Source organism: Thamnophis sirtalis, unplaced genomic scaffold (genome assembly GCF_051295495.1).
Source record: "Thamnophis sirtalis isolate CommonGarterSnake01/CBP01778 unplaced genomic scaffold, rThaSir2_p1.2 scaffold_2, whole genome shotgun sequence".
Taxonomy (NCBI): domain Eukaryota; kingdom Metazoa; phylum Chordata; class Lepidosauria; order Squamata; family Natricidae; genus Thamnophis; species Thamnophis sirtalis.
Window position 1 is genome coordinate 42,940,888 of NW_028261382.1, and position 19,551 is coordinate 42,960,438.

Here is a 19,551-nt window from a genome sequence, read left to right on the forward strand (position 1 = left end):
GCGTTCAGTGACATCATGCTGGCCACATGACCCCGGAAATGTCTTCGGATATGGCTGGTCAACGGCCTTGAAACGGAGATGAACAGTGCCCCCCTCTAGTCGGCAATGACTCACGGAGTAAAATCCGTCGGGCCTCCTTCCCCTTTTTTACTCCAACTTTACTATTAGGATCACAGACCACAAGAGAGCCAGCTGGGTACAGAAATGTCAGTCTTTTTATTAATTCTTTGTCATTTTAATGATGTCGTTTGTTTCTGCGCGGCGGCCGCTGCTGGTGGTTTGAAAGGCAACTCCGGGGTCGAGTGAACCCCGAGAAAATTGTACACACTTACATGGAAACCAATTTTTTTTTAAAAAAAATGCAGTTTAGTTTTCTAGGATTACTCGCGACAACTTGTGCTACACAGAAAGGTGTGGTTGCGTGTCTGTGGGAATCGTCTGCTTATATACATAGCTTTTAGCACCGTCGGACGTTGTGAGATTTGAAGAAAAGAAAAGAGTCTGGGAAATTGGTAGAGAGGGTCTGAAATGGGGTAGTGGGTTGGACTAGAAGACCTCCAAGGTCCCTTCCAACTCTGTGATTGTGTTAAAACGCACAAACCCAAGCTCTTGTGTGCTTGCTAACAAAATGATGCGGGGCCTTTTGGCTGTTTTGCTGCTGATGGAACGTGTTGTCCTAGAAGTTAATCTGAACAGAATAATAATAATAATAATAATTAAAAAAAAAAACAATAGGACACCCAAAAAGAGAGCAAAAATAATGGAGAAAAATCAAAGCCTTTTTTTTTTCTACCCACATAACGTCATGCAGAATTCGGTCACCGGGCAGAGAGCACAGCAAGGAAGGGGAGAAAAAAAAATTATATCAATATAATATTTCCGCAGGTTAATCATCAATTTCATTCCCAACCAACCTTTTGCAGATCGACTTGTCAAGACGATGGTTTAATTTCCCTCTGGGGAGACGCCGCGAAGATGTTCAAACAAAGTCAGAACAGAAATATAAATCTGTCTGTTTCGACAGACTTTGGGGGAAAACTGGCAGAATAATATGCATTCCCCCCCCTCCCTCCCTCCCTTCTAGAGGTTTGCAACGGGATGAGGATTTGCAATTCTTTGCAACGGGGTGAGGATTTCCCAGCAGGCCAAATTGGGCAGCCTCTTTAAAATTGAGCACAGCCCCCTCCCTGAGAAATTTTAGGGATCATCTTAATGGGTTATTTATTATTATTTTTTAACGATGATTACTTTTTCACTTCCGCCGAAATCTCTCAGATGCTTTGCTCAAGTGGGAGGTTCCCAATTTGGCCTAAAGTGAAATCTCTCTTTGGGATCACTCCTCATTAGGATCAGAGGGAAAGAGAGAGACAGAGAAAGAGAGAGAGGGAGGAAGGAAGAGGGAGAGAGAGAGAGAGAAAGAGAAAGAGAGAGAGAGAGGGAAGGAGGGAGAGAGAGGGGGGAAGAGAAAGAGAGAGAGAAGGAAGGAGGGAGAGAGACAGAGAAAGAGAGCGCGGGAGGAAGGAAGAGGGAGAGAGAGAGAGAAAGAGAGAGAGAAAGAGGGAAGGAGGGAGAGAGAGAGACAGAGAAGAATTTGGAGCATTTTGTTTTTAAAATATTAGTTTTTCTTCCTTCGCTTTGTTGAGAGGTTTTGCTCAAGGGGGGGCCGCGATGGAGGCCAACGAGATATTTTTTCGCCCCTCCTGGAATGGAATCTCCCCCCCCAACCCCGGAAAGGAAATTAAACCATCATTGTGAGTTTGTGAGAGATGCTGGTTCTTCGGATTAAAAAAAAAAGGAGATTTTTTTTTAAAGAAAATAAAATTACATCTGTGCTCGAATCATGGAGCGGAAGAGCGTCACAGCGGTTAGAGCAGAAGAAGGCACCGTTTTAAGGAGAATTTTGCAAATTTTGGGCCAATTTATAACACTCGGGAGGGTGAGAAGGACGGGACACCCAGTGCGTTTTCTCCTCATGGCGATGGAGGGCATTCCAGGGGCCGATGGGAATCTCCCTCTCGTGAAAAGCCCTTGGTTAGACAGATTATTATTGTAGCAGTAAAGATGCCCATTACAACTCGTAAATGCTTCCATTTCCAAACTTCAGCAGCTTTAAAATGTGTGAACTACAATGCCCAGAATTTGCCAGCCAAAAATCTGGCAGTTGAACTCCACACATTTTAAATTTGATGAGATGGAGAAATGTGCATTAAAACATCATGGCTGGGCTGCAGCCTTCCCAACGGCCAGCAGGTGGAAGCAGAGGACCCCAAACCAACTCCTTGCCGCAGCCTGCTGGTGGTCAGAGGTACTGCACCCTTGATCTGGTAATCTTAGCAAAGCCAAGAGGACTGGGTGGAGGAGAAAGGGACTTCCCGGGGGAGTTGGGGGGGGGAAGAGGAGGGCCAGGAAAGGCCCCGCGTTCGAATTAGACGGCCGAATCGCTTTTAAGGATATTCATGAGGGCGTTTTTGAGGCTGTTTTTGCTGGGGGACTTGACGGCGGGCTTGAGGCCTTCGGCCTCATGCTGGTCCTTCTTTGCTTCCATCTCGATGGTCAGGACCACCTGTTTCTTGGCCGCCTTCTTCTCGATACCTTCTCTGCCGGCTAACCGCTATTTCTTATCCTTGCGCGAATCTCCCAAGCGGGACTTTTTGTCGCTCGATTTGGTGAGGCGGCTGTGATCCAGCATGGCGTACAGGACGGGGGTCTATCAAAAGGAGAAGGAGAAGAAGAGAAAGGAGGTCGGCACGCAGGAAAACGGCAGCTTTTACGACCGCCGCGGCTTACGACCATACTAGGCAGGCTCAATGGCGGTCGTAAGCCGAGGACGACCCGTAAGGCTGAGAGATCCTTATTTGGAGAGCATCTTCCTCGCGCCCTCCCCAAGGCTCACCTGATGGCGTCGTTTGGAAGAATCCTTCCCCAGCCTCAGTTTCCCTTTCTCCATCATGCTAAAAGTGGAGACAAGAAGAGAGAGGCATTGTCCTGAGCTAGGTTTCCCCATAAAGCATAAATCACCCGTTTAATCCCAAAGACCCTCTTTTATTTAAACGGCTGTGAATTAGGATGATTCACAAGCAGTCTGCGAAGAGTCCGACACCTTGAATCGTGGGATTTGTGAAGCCCCCACCCCGATTTAGGCTCCCCTCGCACATATGTGCTAGCCGTTCTCGACTGCAAGGGGCGGTGCTCATCTCCGTTTCAAAGCCGAAGAGCCAGCGCTGTCCGAAGACGTCTCCGTGGTCATGTGGCCGGCATGACTCAACTCCCGAAGCCGCACAGAACGCTGTTCCCTTCCCACCAAAGGTGTCTCCTATTTTTCTACTTGCATTTTCTTACATGCTTTCGAACTGCTAGGTTGGCAGAAGCTGGGACAAGTAACTGGAGCTCACTCCCTTACGCGGTGCTAGGGATTTGAACCGCCGAGCTGCCGACCTTTCCGATCGACAAGCTCAACAGCCACTGAAGGTCTAAGGGAAGTCTACATTTGGGGCCCTCTGGAGATGCTGGACTACAACTCCCATCATTTGCCTGCCAGGCATGGGAGTGGTTGCCAGGACTCACGGGGTGGCAGGGTGAGGCCTCAAGCTGTCAAAGGGATGTCAAAGGAAGGATTTCCTGCACCTTTAATATTTAAAAGTTAGAATCCCGTCAGAAGGAGAGACAATAAAGAAGATTGTGCAGAAATGAATAGGTTGACATTGAGAATAAAGGGCAAAGAGGAATCGGTGTCCTACAGGACCTGGGGGCGATTTTATGATTGGCTTGAGAAAAGATAACAAATAGAAAGAGAAAGGAACAAAGACACAAAAACGAATAACTCAGATGCCACGTTATTAAATCAGGGGGAGGGCAAATAAGAAAGCATGAAAATGTAAATATACAGGCGGAAAAATGATATGAATTGACAAATGTTAAATAGCAATTATAAGAATGTACCAGAGGTGGGTTCCTACCAGTTCGCACCAGTACGGTAGAATCGGTTCGTCAAATCTACTGAACCAGTTAGAAGAGGTTCCACCAGTGGACCCTGGAAAGCAGGCCACACCTACAGAAGAGGTTCCAAAAATTTTTGAAACCCACCACTGACACAGAGAGAGAGAGAGACAGAGACAGAGACAGAGACAGAGAGAGAGAGAGAGAGAGAGAGAGAGAGAGAGAGAGAGACACTCACAGGGAGAGAAAGAGAGAGAGAAAGAAAGGAAGAAATAAATAAAGAAAAAAAGAAAAAAGAAAGAAAAAGTGAGAGAGAGAGATGAAAGAAAAAAAGGAAAAAGGGACAGAGAGACAGAAGGAGAGAGAGAGACACAGAGACGCAGAGAGAGAGAGAGAGAGAGAACACATGGCCGGCAAGCCACTCCCACCAGATCACATGGCCAGCAAGCCACTCCCACAAAGGAGGTCACACCCACAGAGTAGGTTCGAAAATTTTTTGAAACCCACCACTGGAATGTACATTTAAGAACGAATTTGAAAGGAAAAATAAAAAAAAACTTTTTTCAAAGAAAAATATTTAATATTAGAGAGGAATGGGGGTACAGGAGGCGAGGGGGGATTTGGGGGTTTACCTGAGCCGCCTCTGAAGAGTAGCTTGTCTTCTCAGCCAGCAGTACCTGATCAGGTAAGCTATCAGTAGGACTACTAAGACTACGAGCAAGACGCCTCCGATGATCCCACCCAGGACTTGGCCGTATCTGGTCGGAACTGGAAAAGAAGGAAAGAACGAGAGAGAGAGAGAGGAGGGGAGGGAGGGAGGGAGAGGTGGAGACGAATGACAAAGGTAAGGAAAAGATAGGGAAGAAGGTGGAGGAGAGGAGGAGGAGGAAAGGGAGAAGAAGAAGAGAGGGGAAGAAAAGGAGGAGAAGAGAGAGAACAGGAGATGGAAAAAGGAGAAGAAGAAAGGAAAGAGGGAGGGAGAGGTGGAGAGGAATGACGGGAGGAGGAGGAGGAGGAGGAGGAGGAGAGAGATAGAGAGAAGATGCAGGAGATGGAAAATGAGAAGAAGAAGAAGAGAAAGAGGGAGGGGTGGAGAGGATGGACGAAGGTGAGGAAAAGATGGAGGAGAAGGTGAAGAAGAGGAGGAGGAAGAAGTGGAGAAGGAGAAGGAAGGAGAAAGAAGAGGAGGAGGAGAGGAGGAGGAAGAGGAGGAGGAGGAGAGAAGATGGAGAGGAGGTGGTGGAAAAGGAGAAGAAGGGAGAAGGAGGAGGAGGAGAAGAAGAGAAGACAGAGGGGAAGATGAAGGAGAAGAAGGGAGAAAGAAGAGGAGGAGGAGGAGAGAAGATGGAGATGAAGAGGTGGAAAAGGAGGAGGAGGAGGAGAGAATATTATTAAAATATCCAACATCTCCAACTAGCTTTGCTCAGCAGTCCTGCCTCAACTCAATCTTTGCATTCCAGCCACCCATTCAAACAAAGGTTGAGCTTCCCCATAGAAACCTGGTCCATTGAGTTCAATGGGTTGCAAACTCAAGGAGAAGAGATTGCACAGACTTCATAGGTGGCTCATAGAAGGCGGGGAAAGAGATTGGCAAAGAGTAGATGTTCCTTCTTCCCTCCAACTTGCTCTTCCTTCCTTCCTTCCTTCCTTCCTTCCTTCCTTCCTTCCTTCCTTCCTTCCTTCCTTCCTTCCTTCCTTCCTTCCTCCTTCTTTTCCTTTTCCTTCCTTCCCTCCCTCCTTCCTTCCTTTCTTCTTTTTATTTTCCTCCATCCTTCCCTCTTTCACTTCCTTCCTTCTTTCCTTCCTTTCCTCCCTCCTTCCTTCCCTCTTTTCCTTTTCCTTCCTTCCTTCCCTCCTTCCTTCCTTTCTTCTTTTTATTTTCCTCCTTCCCTCTTTCCCTTCCTTCTTTCCTTCCCTCCCTCCTTCCTTCTTTTTATTTTCCTCCTTCCTTCCTTCCCTCCTTCCTTTCTTCCTTCTTTTTATTTTCCTTTCCTTCCCTCTTTCCCTTCCTTCCTTCTTTCCTTCCTTCCTTCCCTCCCTCCTTCCTTCCTTCTTTCTTTTCCTTCCTTCTTTTCCTTTTCCTTCCTTCCTTCCCTCCTTTCTTCCTTTCTTTTTATTTTCCTTTCCTTCCCTTTTTCCCTTCCTTCCTTCCTTCCTTCCCTCCTTCCTTCCTTCCTTCTTTTTATTTTCCTCCTTCCTTCCTTCCCTCCCTCCCTCCTTCCTTCCTTTCTTCCTTCTTTTTATTGTCTGCCTTCCTTCCTTCCCACCTCCCTTCCTTCCTTCTTTTCCTTTTACTTCCTTCTTTTCCTTTTACTTCCTTCCTTCCCTCCATTCTTTCTTTCTTCCTTCTTTTTATTTTCCTCCTTCTTTTCCTTCCTTCCTTCCTTCCCACTCCTAGGCCAGCTCCTTCAGTTCACCCCAAAAAGTTGTGGAGTCACATTATAAATTACAATTTGTAATTTGTATATTCATAATTGTATAATGACAGAGATTACAAATGAGAGGATCACAGGAGCACCACAAACAATTTCCCACCGGTCAACAAGCATTACCATTCTCAAAGACATAGAGGGTGACTTGTGATGTTCTCCCCACAATGTCCGGTGGGTTTTTGACGTCACAAGTGTAGGTCCCGTTGTCGGTGTATTCCAGGTCATGGATGATAATGGAGCCGTCTTTCCAGCGAGGGTCTCCGATCCACTCGATCCTTTCCTTGAAGGACCCGACATTGTCAATGTAGTGCTGGCCTTTGGCATAGTGGAATATCTGGGGTCGGAATAAGAGCAGGAGAATTAGTGGGACGAAGAATTACCACCGGCTTGACCGAAGAGAAGAATCAGATCGGGAGTGCAATATATATGGAACCACATGAGGGCAGCAGAGACGAATGCTCAGTTTCTGCTGCCCTCTGGTGGGCATCTTGAAGTTTAACAGCCAAACTATTATATAATACATATACAAATATATACAGAAATATACAGATATACAGCTAACTAGTAGATGATAGATAGATGATAGGTAGGTAGGTAGGTAGGTAGGTAGGTAGGTAGGTAGGTAGGTAGATGATAGATAGATAGATAGATAGATAGATAGATAGATAGATAGATAGATAGACAGACAGACAGACAGACAGACAGACAGACAGATAGATAGATAGATAGATAGACAGATGATAGATGGATGGATGGATGGATGGATGGATGGATGGATGGATGGATGGATAGATAGATAGATAGATAGATAGATAGATAGATAGATAGATGATACATGGATAGATAAATGGACCACCGGCTTGACCGAAGAGAAGAATCAGATTGGGAGTGCAATATATATGGAACCACATGAGGGCAGCAGAGACTAATGCTCAGTTTCTGCTGCCCTCTGGTGGGCATCTGAAGTTTAACAGCCAAACTATTATATAATACATATACAAATGTATACAGATATATACGGATATACAGCTAACTAATAGATGATAGATAGATACATAGGTAGGTAGGTAGGTAGGTAGGTAGGTAGATAGTTAGATAGTTAGATAGTTAGATAGTTAGATAGTTAGATAGTTAGATAGATAGATAGATAGATAGATAGATAGATAGATAGATAGATAGACAGACAGATGATAGATGGATGGATGGATGGATGGATGGATGGATAGATAGATAGATAGATAGATAGATAGATAGATAGATAGATAGATAGATAGATAGATAGATAGATAGATAGATAGATAGATGATACATGGATAGATAAATGGACCACCGGCTTGACCGAAGAGAAGAATCAGATTGGGAGTGCAATATATATGGAACCACATGAGGGCAGCAGAGACTAATGCTCAGTTTCTGCTGCCCTCTGGTGGGCATCTGAAGTTTAACAGCCAAACTATTATATAATACATATACAAATGTATACAGATATATACGGATATACAGCTAACTAATAGATGATAGATAGATACATAGGTAGGTAGGTAGGTAGGTAGGTAGATAGTTAGATAGTTAGATAGTTAGATAGTTAGATAGTTAGATAGTTAGATAGTTAGATAGATAGATAGATAGATAGATAGATAGATAGATAGATAGATAGATAGATAGATAGATAGATAGATAGATAGATTTTTTCTTTACCGAAATACTGTCTTTTCCACGTTCGGGCTGAAAGTGCCACGTGATGGAAATGTCGTCCGAGATCCACTCGTTGGACCAGAAGGAGCAAGAGAGCTTAATTTTAGATCCCATCGTGCCATGGACCTCGTTTGCCGTGTAAACTTTGATTGCCAAGGTTGGAGAGAGCACTGTAAACAAAAGCAGAGAAGAGTGAAATTAATCGGATGGATGGATGGGTGATAGATGGGTGATAGATGGATGGATGGATGGATGGATGGATAGGATGGATGGATGGATGAGATAGATGAGATAGATAGATAGGAATAGATTGGTAGGTAGGTATGTAGATAGAGAGAGATTTATTTATTTATAAAAACTAGTGAAGGCAGGATAAAACCCCCGAGAAATAAAAAGAAAAGAAAAGAAACTTAGAAAAAAGGAGGGGAGAGAGAGAGAGAGGGACTAATTGTTGTGATACAAAAATCCACAATGGGTTTTGTGGGATTTCCCCCCCCCCCACTTCTGCCTCCCCCCACATTTGGGAAGTGGGTAGCTCCTTCCATAACCCCCCCCCCCGCCGCCGCCGCCTTGTGGCCCGAACAGGACAGAACATTGCTGAGTGATCTCAAAATTGTGACATTTGCTATCAAATGTCCTTTTGTGTAGAGTGAACAATCCTTTCCTTTTTTCCCTCCCTGGAGTTGCAAATTCCAAAATGTTGGGGGGGGGGCTGTGGGGATGTGTGGGAAATTTCCCTCCTGGTTTTTTGCCCCCCCAGCCCCCCCAAAAAAAGCCCAGCCTTTTTCTCTTTGTCTAATCCATCCTATCCCCCCCCCCCGACACGCACACACTTTTTCGGCGTGATTTTGTGCCCATCTAGACACAAAAAAAACCGATAAAACACACAACTGCTCTGTGAAGTTTGCGAGGCTGCCATTTCGGGCATTCCTCCCTATGTAAGGCTTTGATGGCCTTAATCGTGGTTTGTTGGGGGGGGTGTTAAACCTTGCCAAGCTGGTTTAAGCATGGTTTATTGGTGGTTAAACCTTGCCAAGCTGTTTTAATCGTGGTTTATTGAAAGGCTGAGAATGGCGTCTCAACCCAAGGCCTTAATGTGCAACAAAACCCTTCCAGGTTTTTAACGCGAACTTTCCCTTAGCGATCGGGATGAAAATCTACGCAAGGAAACTAGCTCTAACGTGTAGCCCGGGGGTTTAAGCCTCCCGTAAGGACCAAGAAAGACGCTAGTCCTCATGATTCTAAAGGCCACATCGGGAACGACACTTCAGAGAAATAAAAACGTGGTTTTTTTAACGGCGTGCTTTTTAAAATTGTTTTCTTTCTTTTGGAAAATCGGGACTTTTTGAACACGCTGCGGGACACGGGACAAATTATTAAAAACTGTGACTGTCCCGCCAAAAGCGGGACGTCCGGTCACCTTATCTTAAACGGAAGAGAGATAAAGGGATGGATTTCTCCCGAAATATTCATCGCTGCCCAGCTTTGCAGTTTCAAACTGAGGGTTTTTTTAAATTTCATTTATCCGGGGATACACTGAGATGGGTTTTCAGGCAGATATGCTTTGCTTCTTAAGCCCTGCTCCTCCTCCTCTCCTCCTCCTCATGGTTTATGTAGTCAGATCTTGGAAAGGCTGGGAGGGAGGTTTTCTGGAGACAAAGCTGAGGTGACTCGGGGTTGTGTTGATTTATTTTTTGCAAGCTTAAACCCGGAGGCTTTTGGGTTCACGGAGTTTGCACAGAAGCGGAGGGATAATAGAAGATTAAGCACGGGGGAGAGTGAGTGAAACAATGAGGATTTTGGGAAAGGAGATAGGGGAGGCGGCAGAAATATTAACCTTCCGGGACGGCAAGAGATAGTGGTTTAGGTTTAGGTTTATTAGATTTATTAGATTTAGATAGATTTATTAAATTTATTAGATAGTGGTGGGGTGTTTGTGGCAATTGTAAGAAGATAAATTGCAATTTTTATTCATGGTGTTCTAACTAACCCGTGTACAGAAGGAGTAGCCTTTAACATTGTCAATGGTGAAATAACATTTCCCTCCTTCCTTTTCTCCATCTTTCATTTCCCTTCCTTTCCTTTCTTTTTCCTTCCTTCCTTTTATTTTCTCCATCCTTCCTTTCCTTTTTTCCTTTTTCCCTTTCTTTCTTTCTCTTTCTCTCTTCCTTTTCCCCCTTCCTTTCCTTCCTTTCCTCTCTTTTTCCTTCCTCTCTCCTCCCTTCTCTTCCTTTCTCTCTTTCTCATTCCTTCTTTCCTTCCATTTCTTTTTCCTTCCTTCCTTTCCTCTCTCTCTCTTTTTCCTTCCCTTTCTCCATCTTTCATCTTCCTTACCATTCTTTTTCCTTCCTGCCTTCCTTCCCTTTATTTTTCTCCATCCTTCCTTTCCTTCCTTCCATCCTTCCCTTTCTCTCTCTTTCTCCCTTTTCTCCCCCTCTTCTCCCTTCCTTCCTCTCTCCCTCCCTTCTCTTCCTTTCTCGCTTTCTCCTTCCTTCTTTCCTTCCATTTCTTTTTCCTTTTCTTACTTCCTTTCCTCTCTCTCTTTCTCCTTCCTCCCTTCCCTTTCTCCCTTCCTTCCATTTTTCCTTCTATTTCTCTCTTCTTCCTTCCTTCCTTCCTTCTTTCCTTTCATTTCTCTCTTCTTCCTTCTTTCCTTCCCTTTCCCTCTTTTTCCTTCCTCCTTCTCTTCCCACCCTTCCCTTTCCCTCTTTCTCCTTTCTCCTTCCTTCATTCCCTCCCTCCCTCCTTCCTTCCTTGCTTTCTTCCTTATTCTTTTTTTCCTTCCTTTTCTTTCCCCGTTAACTTTGCTTATCAAAAGTCTGCTGGGAAGGTCGCATATAGTGGTCCCAAGACCCCAGAATGCCACCATTATCGTAAACGCGTGCCGTTGTCAATCATCCAAATTTTGACCACGTGACTTTAGCGATGCTGTGGCAGTCACAAGTGTGAGGACTGTGGCAGTCACAAGTGCGAGGACTGTTCTTAATCACTTCTTACAGTGCCTCGTAATTACGAACTCTCGATAAACAAATGGCTATATCAAGGACTATCTGTAACTCTGCTATATTACCCCCAAGAAAATGTGTTATTCCACAACAGTTTTCTTTTAAAAATAAATTGCTCCCTCCTGATTTAAAAGTCACTGCATTCCAATTCCCACCCCTTCCTCATTTCTAACCTCCGCCGTTACTATCCCTTCTGTTTTAATTTTAAAAATCCCGTTTGCTCCATCCTGAACTCCTGAAATTTTCCGCTGATGCCAATTTTGGGAGAAATTGGAAGCACTAAATACATTTGTCGTCTTTGAGTTGTTTATAAAAAATAATAATAAACGCGGGATGAAAAAGCCTCTGAAATCAGCCTAAATAATTTTTTTTTCCGGCTCCCTTGTTGCTGAGGATTTCAAAGCAAGCAGAATTCGTTGTTTCTGCTTCTTTTCACCCATTTCAATGGCAAGGAGCAGCTGGGTTAAACATGTCACAGTTGATTTGTACGGTTGATAAACCCCTATTCCTTCGCTCGTCTTAAATAAACCAGGAAATTACACTGTTCGTCGTGATGAGGTCTGTTTCCCCAGGGCTCTGTGCATTTGGCGAAGAAGCACGGTAAAAATAACCAGCCTCGTTCAACCTTTGGTATAAGGATGAAACGGAATTGGAATTGTTTTCGATGGCATCGAAGAAAATTAAGAATATTTGCCTCACATCTCACCAAGATCTTTCCCTATTTCCTAAAACTAGCTTGCCTTCAAAAGTTGTGGCAGCTTCATCCCTGGAAGCTTTCAAGAAGACTGCCAGAAGTGGTGTGGGGTCTCCTGCTTGGGCAGAGAGGGTTGGACTAGATGACCTCCAAGGTCCCTTCCAACCCTCTTATTCTACATTCAATGGGACTCTGATAATCTGTTAAATCTGGGCTAAAGCTTTCAAGAAGAGACTGGATTGCCATCAGTCAGAAAGGGTGCAGGGTCTCCAGCTTGGGCAGGGGGGGGGATTGGACTAGATGACCTCCAAGGTCCCTTCCAACTCTCTTATTCTATATTCAGTGGGACTCTTGTTAATCTGGCCTAAAGCTTTCAAGAGGAGACTGGACTGGCATCAGTCAGAAAGGGTGTAGAGTCTCCTGCTTGGGGAAAGGGAAGGGTTGGATTAGATGACCTCTGAGATCCCTTCCAATTCAGTTAATCTGTATCTCCTGCTCCGAAGTACAGTTTTGAGAATCCATCAAGAGGAAGTTAAGAGGCAGATTTAAGGGGGGGAAAGGGGGGTTAGAATTAAAACTCCCCAGAGATTGATACGACTGTTTAAAAATGCTCTTTTATTGGCTGCAATTAAGAAAAGTGTGGGGACAAGAGATGTGCTGTGGGCTGAGATTTGGAGTAATATAAATATTTATATTTATATACATGACTACGTATCAGCATAACGGAACGTCACATTTTTAAAAAGTCTGGGAGAGATTGTGGTCTGTGAATTGGGTTGCAAAAGAAATTGGTTCCCGAATTCAAAATCATAACAGATTTTAAGCTAGTTCAGTCGGTCCTATTAGGCTGATTCTGAAAACCCGACAGTCAGTCCTAGATTCAAAATCACAACCGATTTAAATCCGATCCACCCATGATCGCTGATCTGATCAGGTCAAGGGGACGAGAATGATCGAATTTAAATCTGATATGGCTTTGAACTCAGGACCGCTCGAAAGCTTAGTTCCATCAAACTAGGAAAAACAAAGGAAAAATTCCATTATTTTCCCTTTAAATTCAATTTAATTTAATTTAATTAACCACATTTATATGCCGCCCAATCCCGAAGGACTCCGGGCGGCTTACAAAAATAAAGAGGAAAAAAAAAAGACACATAACGAACACATAACAAAAGAAAAAGGTTTAAAATAGCAACACCTCATACATTCATTCTAATCGGGGGCACACCGCAGACTTCAGTTCTATATGCATTCATACCCATTGCATTAAGCCAAGAATCATAGCTACATTCTGGCTTAATGCGATCTCTCAACTCCCATTTAGAATGATCCATTCTGAACCCGAACAAATGCATCTTCTAATCTTCTAAGTTCATACATATTGCATCTAGAGCCGAGGTGGTTAAATGCAGCACTGCAGGCTACTTCAGCTGACTGCAGTTCTGCAGTTCGGCGGTTCAAATCTCACCGGCTCAGGGTTGACTCAGCCTTCCATCCTTCCGAGGTGGGTGAAATGAGGACCCGGATTGTTGTTGGGGGCAATATGCTGACTCTGTAAACCGCTTAGAGAGGGCTGAAAGCCCTATGAAGCGGTATATAAGTCTAACTGCTATTGCTATTGCTATCTTTAAGCCAAGAATCATGGTTCTGAGCTACATTGTGGCTTATTAGTGCAATCTGTCAATCCAGACTGGGAAGGATCAATTGTGAAACTGAACGAAAACTTTCGAATTTGCCCTCCTAATTCTTTGAATTGTCCCTTCCTTTCTCAATTCCTTCCTTCCCTTTCTTTCCAACAGAGTCATAAATGTAGTATTATTATTATTGTCGCTTTTCGGAGCAAGAAATCTTTCTGGAACTCCTGGATATAAAAAAACATCTATTTTTGAGAACTGATGTCCTGCAAACTGGCCATTTTTGCTTTATAAAACAGAAAATGCCTAGAAAATAACTGCAAATGGTTAAAAACAGACACGATCTGGTAGGATTAGCCATGCGGGGATGCTGGGACAGTTATAATCAGAGATAAATAAATTTAATTTGTCAGGTCAAACCGGTGCCCAACAACACAATTCTTACTTCTGTTTCTTCTCCCGCACCCAATTCCCATGTTCGCTCCTCCAAAAATAATAGGAAGATGTTACAGAGCCCTGGAAAATATATTGCTTTGTTCTGCTAATGCGCTTCTCGGCTCTACGGAAAGCAATTTAATCTGTCTGCCCCCGTAATGGGTTGCATTCCCCACCCTCCTTCCGAGTGGAAAGAGAAATGTTATAAAAATGATCACCCTCCCCAAAAAATGAAGGTCTTTGTTGAAGCCCAAACCACAGAAAATAAAGATGTGTTTACCAGATTCTGAGACATCCCCGGTTTAATAAATCGATTATTTTACAAATTAAGGTCATCCATAAAATTTCAAGGCAGGTTAATAGTTCTACCCAGGTTCTATCACAAATCATGGTTTGTCCCGTTTGGGGTTGGCCCAAGGGGGAAGCCCAACCCTAAGTGGTTTTTCCCAACAAACCACCATTCAGCAAAATCACTGCGTGGTGCGAGTCCCATTTCTCAGGTTTTAAGGCGCGACGAACAAAACAGAAAAGAAACAGAGACGGAAGGGACCTTGGAGGTCTTCTAGTCCAACCCTCTGCTCAAGATCCTAGGAGACACGGTGGCTTCTCCGCATGACAAGAGACGTCGTGATTATGAATTGTTCAATTAATAACGGCCAGGTCCTGTCACTGTTTTCTCCTGCTTAAAATTGGAGGCCCTTTTTTTTTAATTAAAAGCCGTGGCTCGCAATATTAAACACAATTTTTAAAATCGGAACGCCTAACTTTTGCCAGGGATGCGGTGGCTCAGGGGCTAAGACGCTGAGCTCGTCGATCAGAAAGGTCGTCAGTTGGGCGGTTCGAATCCCTAGCGCTGCATAATGGAGTGAGCTCCCGTTTCTTGTCCCAGCTTCTGCCAACCGAGCAGTTCGAAAGCACGTAAAAAATGCAAGTAGAAAAATAGAGACCACCTTTGGTGGGAAGGGAACAGCGTTCCGTGCGCCTTCGGCATTGAGTCATGACGGCCACATGACCACGGAGACGTCTTCGGACAGCGCTGGCTCTTCGGCTTTGAAACGGAGATGAGCACCGCCCCCTAGAGTCTGGAACGACTAGCACATATGTATGTGCAAGGGGAAATTTTACCTTTACCTAACTTTTGCAACTTCTGGTTTTTGGTCCTTTCTTTTACAAATTCATGATATCATTTCCCCTCCACCAAATCTCACTCAATTGGTCCTTTCCCTTGATTTTTCCCACCCCAAACCCCAGCAGAAAAACGTTTGGGAAGGAAAATTCAACGTAGATGTTATTGAAGAGTTTGTTCACATGCACCATTCATGGAGAAAATTGAACATGAAGCTTCGAGGTCTAAATCGTCAATATGGAGAATTTCACCCTGGGATCCTCCTAGAATTCATTGCCCTTCGAATTAAACCACCATCCGAACCATCATTAACCAAGCCAGGCCAAGCAATCTGAACGACCAAGGAAATCTGCAGCCATCTAGGAATGGTTTGCTCTGCTTCAGTCCTCTTAAGTATGACAAAAAATCAGACCTGCAAGAGGGCGGAAGAACTACATAGCCCATGTTGCAGCACCGGAGATTAAAAAAAGCCGAAGCTCAAATCCCAAAGCCAACCACGCCAGGGAAATTGTGTTAGGGAAGCAGAACAACTCAAGAGAAGATGCTCAGGACAGTTTTCCAACAATCTACAGCCCAGGGGGAGAGCCTCCAGCTTCAGAGGCAGTCTACCCCTAAAAGACCCCCATGATCAGGGATGGTTGAAAAAATGAAACCAAACAGAGGTCACCCCCTCCCAGAAAGGGGAGCTGAGTATCTCATCCTACTTTTGAAGACAACAGTTGGTCTGAAATGGAATAGGGTCTCCTGCTTAAATAGGGGGTTGGACTAGAAGACCTCCAAGGTCCCTTCCAATGCTTTTATCCTTCCTTCCTTCCTTCCTTCCTTCCTTCCTTCCTTCCTTCCTTCCTTCCTTCCTTCCTTCCTTCCTTCCTTCCTTCCTTCCCCATTACTGGCTGGTTTTCAAGAAGAGATTGGAGTCTCCAAGGGGTTGAACTAGAAGACCTCCAAGATCCCTTCCAATGCTTTTATCCTTCCTTCCTTCCTTCCTTCCTTCCTTCCTTCCTTCCTTCCTTCTTTCCTTCCTTCCCTCCTTCCTTCTTTCCCCATTACTGGCTGGTTTTCAAGAAGAGATTAGAGTCTCCAAGGGGTTGGACTAGAAGACCTCCAAGGTCCCTTCCAATGCTTTTATCCTTCCTTCCTTCCTTCCCTCCTTCCTTCCTTCCTTCCTTCCTTCCCCATTACTGGCTGGTTTTCAAGAAGAGATTGGAGTCTCCAAAGGGTTGGACTAGAAGACCTCCAAGGTCCCTTCCAATGCTTTTATCCAACCTTCCTTCCTTCCTTCCTTCCTTCCTTCCTTCCTTCCTTCCTTCCTTCCTTCCTTCCTTCCTTCCTTCCCCATTACTGGCTGGTTTTCAAGAAGAGATTGGAGTCTCCAAAGGGTTGGACTAGAAGACCTCCAAGGTCCCTTCCAACTCTTCTCCTGCTTTTCGATACTTACGGTTTTGGCCCCATCTGCGTTTTGTTTTGTTTTTTGTTTTGCAAAACTTGGGAAAAACTTTTCCTGCAGCGTGCAACTTACCCACGGTGGACCACAACAGGACTGACCATAGCAAGGCCTGGCCCATTCCGGCTTTGGCTGGGAGCCCCATGGTTTCGGGTTAGTGTCCAAGTCCCAGCCACATGGGAAGGGAAGAGCTGGTAGCAAAAGCCACGGGAGGCCACCCCAGTTCGAATGCCGGCGAGGGGGGGAAATCCTTGGCTTAAGAACCCGCCTGCCCTCAAGGATGCCATCTCTGCAGAAATCTGGGACCAATGAGAAGGTGGCGTGTGGCTCCCCAAGCAGTGGGGAGGAAAAAACGAGAAGGGGGGGGAGGGAAAGAGAAGACCAACTGCCCCCCCCCAACCCCAAAGAGAACAAAACATAAAAGCTCGCATTTATGGGGAGCTGTTGGGAGCATAGCTGGGCAAGGAGGCTGCATTCTTGGCAGGGTGTGGGTGAGGGCACAGCCTTTGAGAAAATGCCACTTTTCTCGCCACCCGACAGAGGCAGAGCACTTGGCCAGGGCCAGGAGATGGGGGGGGGGGGGAGCTGTCTGTCATTTGAGTTGGGAGTCTTTTTTCAGGAGATTGATTGACGGGGGAATCGATGCAGGGTGAATTCTGATCGGAGGGGATATTTGCAGCTTAGGGTTGAAGCACTGATGGTGTTACCTAGTTGGGTGATGAAACGCTTGGAAGAAAAGCACCAAGCTCAGAGAGCAGCAAGGACCCCACAGTTCTCTTCCTCCTCCTTCTCCTCCTCTTCCTCCTCCTCTCTCCTCCTCCTCCTCTCCACAATCCCCATTCCCTTCTAGCACTGATGATGTTACCTAGTTGGGTCATGAAACGTGTGCAAGAAAACCACTCAGCTCAGAGAGCACCAAGGACCCCACAGTTCTCTTCCTCCTCCTCCTCCTCCTCCTCCTCCTCCTCCTCCTCCTCCTCCTCCTCCTCCTCCCATCCTCCTCCTCTCCACAATCCCCATTCCCTAATAGCACTGATGATGTTACCTAGTTGGGTCGTGAAATGTGTGCAAGAAAACCACCAAGCTCAGAGAGTACCAAGGACCCTACAGTTCTCCTCCTCCTTCTCCTCTTCCTCCTCCTCTTCCTCCTCCTCTCTTCTCCTCCTCCTCCCACCCTCCTCCTCCTCCTCTCCACAATCCCCATTCCCTTCTAGCACTGATGATGTTACCTAGTTGGGTCGTGAAATGTGTGTAAGAAAACCACCCAGCTCAGAGAGCACCAAGGACCCTACAGTTCTCTTCCTCCTCCTCCTCTTCCTCCTCCTCTCTCCTCCTCCCACCCTCCTCCTCCTCCTCTCCACAATCCCCATTCCCTTCCAGCACTGATTATGTTACCTAGTTGGGTCATGAAATGTGTGCAAGAAAACCACCAAGCTCAGAGAGCATCAAGGACCCTACAGTTCTCCTCCTCCTCCTCCTCTTCCTCCTCCTCTCTTCTCCTCCTCCTCCCACCCTCCTCCTCCTCCTCTCCACAATCCCCATTCCCTTCTAGCACTGATGATATTCCCTAGTTGGGTCTTGAAATGTGTGCAAGAAAACCACCAAGCTCAGAGAGCACCAAGGACCCTACAGTTCTCCTCCTCCTCCTCCTCTTCCTCCTCCTCTCTTCTCCTCCTCCTCCCACCCTCCTCCTCCTCCTCTCCACAATCCCCATTCCCTTCTAGCACTGATGATATTCCCTAGTTGGGTCTTGAAATGTGTGCAAGAAAACCACCCAGCTCAGAGAGCAGCAAGAACCTCACAAATCTCTCCTCCTCCTCCTCCTCCTCCTCCTCCTCCTCCTCCTCCTCCTCCTCCTCCTCCTCCTCCTCCTCCTCCTCCTCCTCCTCCTCCTCCTCCTCCTCCTCCTCTCCACAATCCCCATTCCCTTCTAGCACTGATGATGTTACCTAGTTGGGCCACGAAACGTCTGCAAGAAAATCACCAAGCCCCCCGCGTGACATTCCCTCCCTATTGGGTCGTCCGATCAATTTTGCTCGTTAATTTTCCACATCACCTGGACTGGCCATTGCAAAGAAATTCTTTACTGAGCCAGTAAAGAGGGGGGGGGGGGAATCAGCTTAACCAATTACAACTTTCCTTATCATTATTATTACTAATAGATTCACAGGGTCGGAAGGGACCTTGTAGGTCATCTAGTCCAGCCCCGCGCCCATGCCATGCTTCAAGTGAGCCGGATTTTTCTCTGTGAAGAAAAAAAAAGGCCCGAATGAAAAAGTTCCATATTTTTTGAAAGACGTTGCCGTTGGAAGGCTGGGGAAACCACGACCGTCCCGGGTTTAAAAAAAAACATGAATGCCAGATTCAGATTTGGTTCACGAAGTGCTGAAAATTAGACACTTATAAATCTAAATAAATTTAATAAATCGAATAAACCTAATTAAGCTAAACCTCAACTTGTTACAAATGAAAGATAAAACTGTAAGGCAGAAGAAAAATCAGATGTCTCACACATTACACCCTTGGCCCCTTCCTGAAAATCTTTTGAAATCTTCCTCTCAGGCCACTATTTCAGTACAATCGCAGTTTTTCGTAGGCGCGACACATTCCAGAAAGCACAAAGGAGCGTGTGTTGTGTTGTCTTTTGCCTTAGCCAAGTTCCAAAGTGGGCAGTTGGACTGGAAGATGTTGGGATTGCAAACCGCTGTTGGTTTATTTAGAGAATATTTAGAAGCTCAAGAGTTGAACCGTGCAGTCCTTTGGTGTGCCCCCTGAGCTTGGGGGTTTTCTTGCAGGCGTTTCATGACCTAACTGGGTAGCATTGTCAGGGTTAGAAGGGAAAGGGGTTGGTGGAGAGGAGGAGGAGGAGGAGGATGTAGGGGAGGAAGAGGGGAGGGGAGGAGAAGGAGGGGGAGGAGAATGTCTGTGGGGTCCTTGGTGCTCTCTGAGCTTGGTGGTTTTGTTGGAGACGTTTCATGACCCAACTAGGTAACATCATCAGTGCTAAAAGGGGATAGGGTTTGAGGAGAGGAGGAGGAGGAGGAGGAGGAGGAGGAGGAGGAGGAGGAGGAGGAGGAGGAGGAGGAGGAGGAATAATAATAATAATAATAATGGGGATTGTGGGGAAGAGGAAGAGGAGGAGGAGGAAGA

General features: G+C 45.6%; 1 protein-coding gene across 1 annotated transcript; it reads right to left on the reverse strand.

Moving 5' to 3' along the window:
• Positions 1-2,031: 2,031 nt before the first annotated feature.
• On the reverse strand, positions 2,032-16,626 carry MPZ (myelin protein zero). The gene is given in 6 exon segments (XM_087705171.1): positions 2,032-2,707; positions 2,894-2,951; positions 4,569-4,704; positions 6,489-6,702; positions 8,067-8,233; positions 16,477-16,626. Coding segments are annotated over 6 exon segments (927 nt in total). The 5' UTR covers positions 16,547-16,626; the 3' UTR covers positions 2,032-2,425.
• Positions 16,627-19,551: the final 2,925 nt, after the last annotated feature.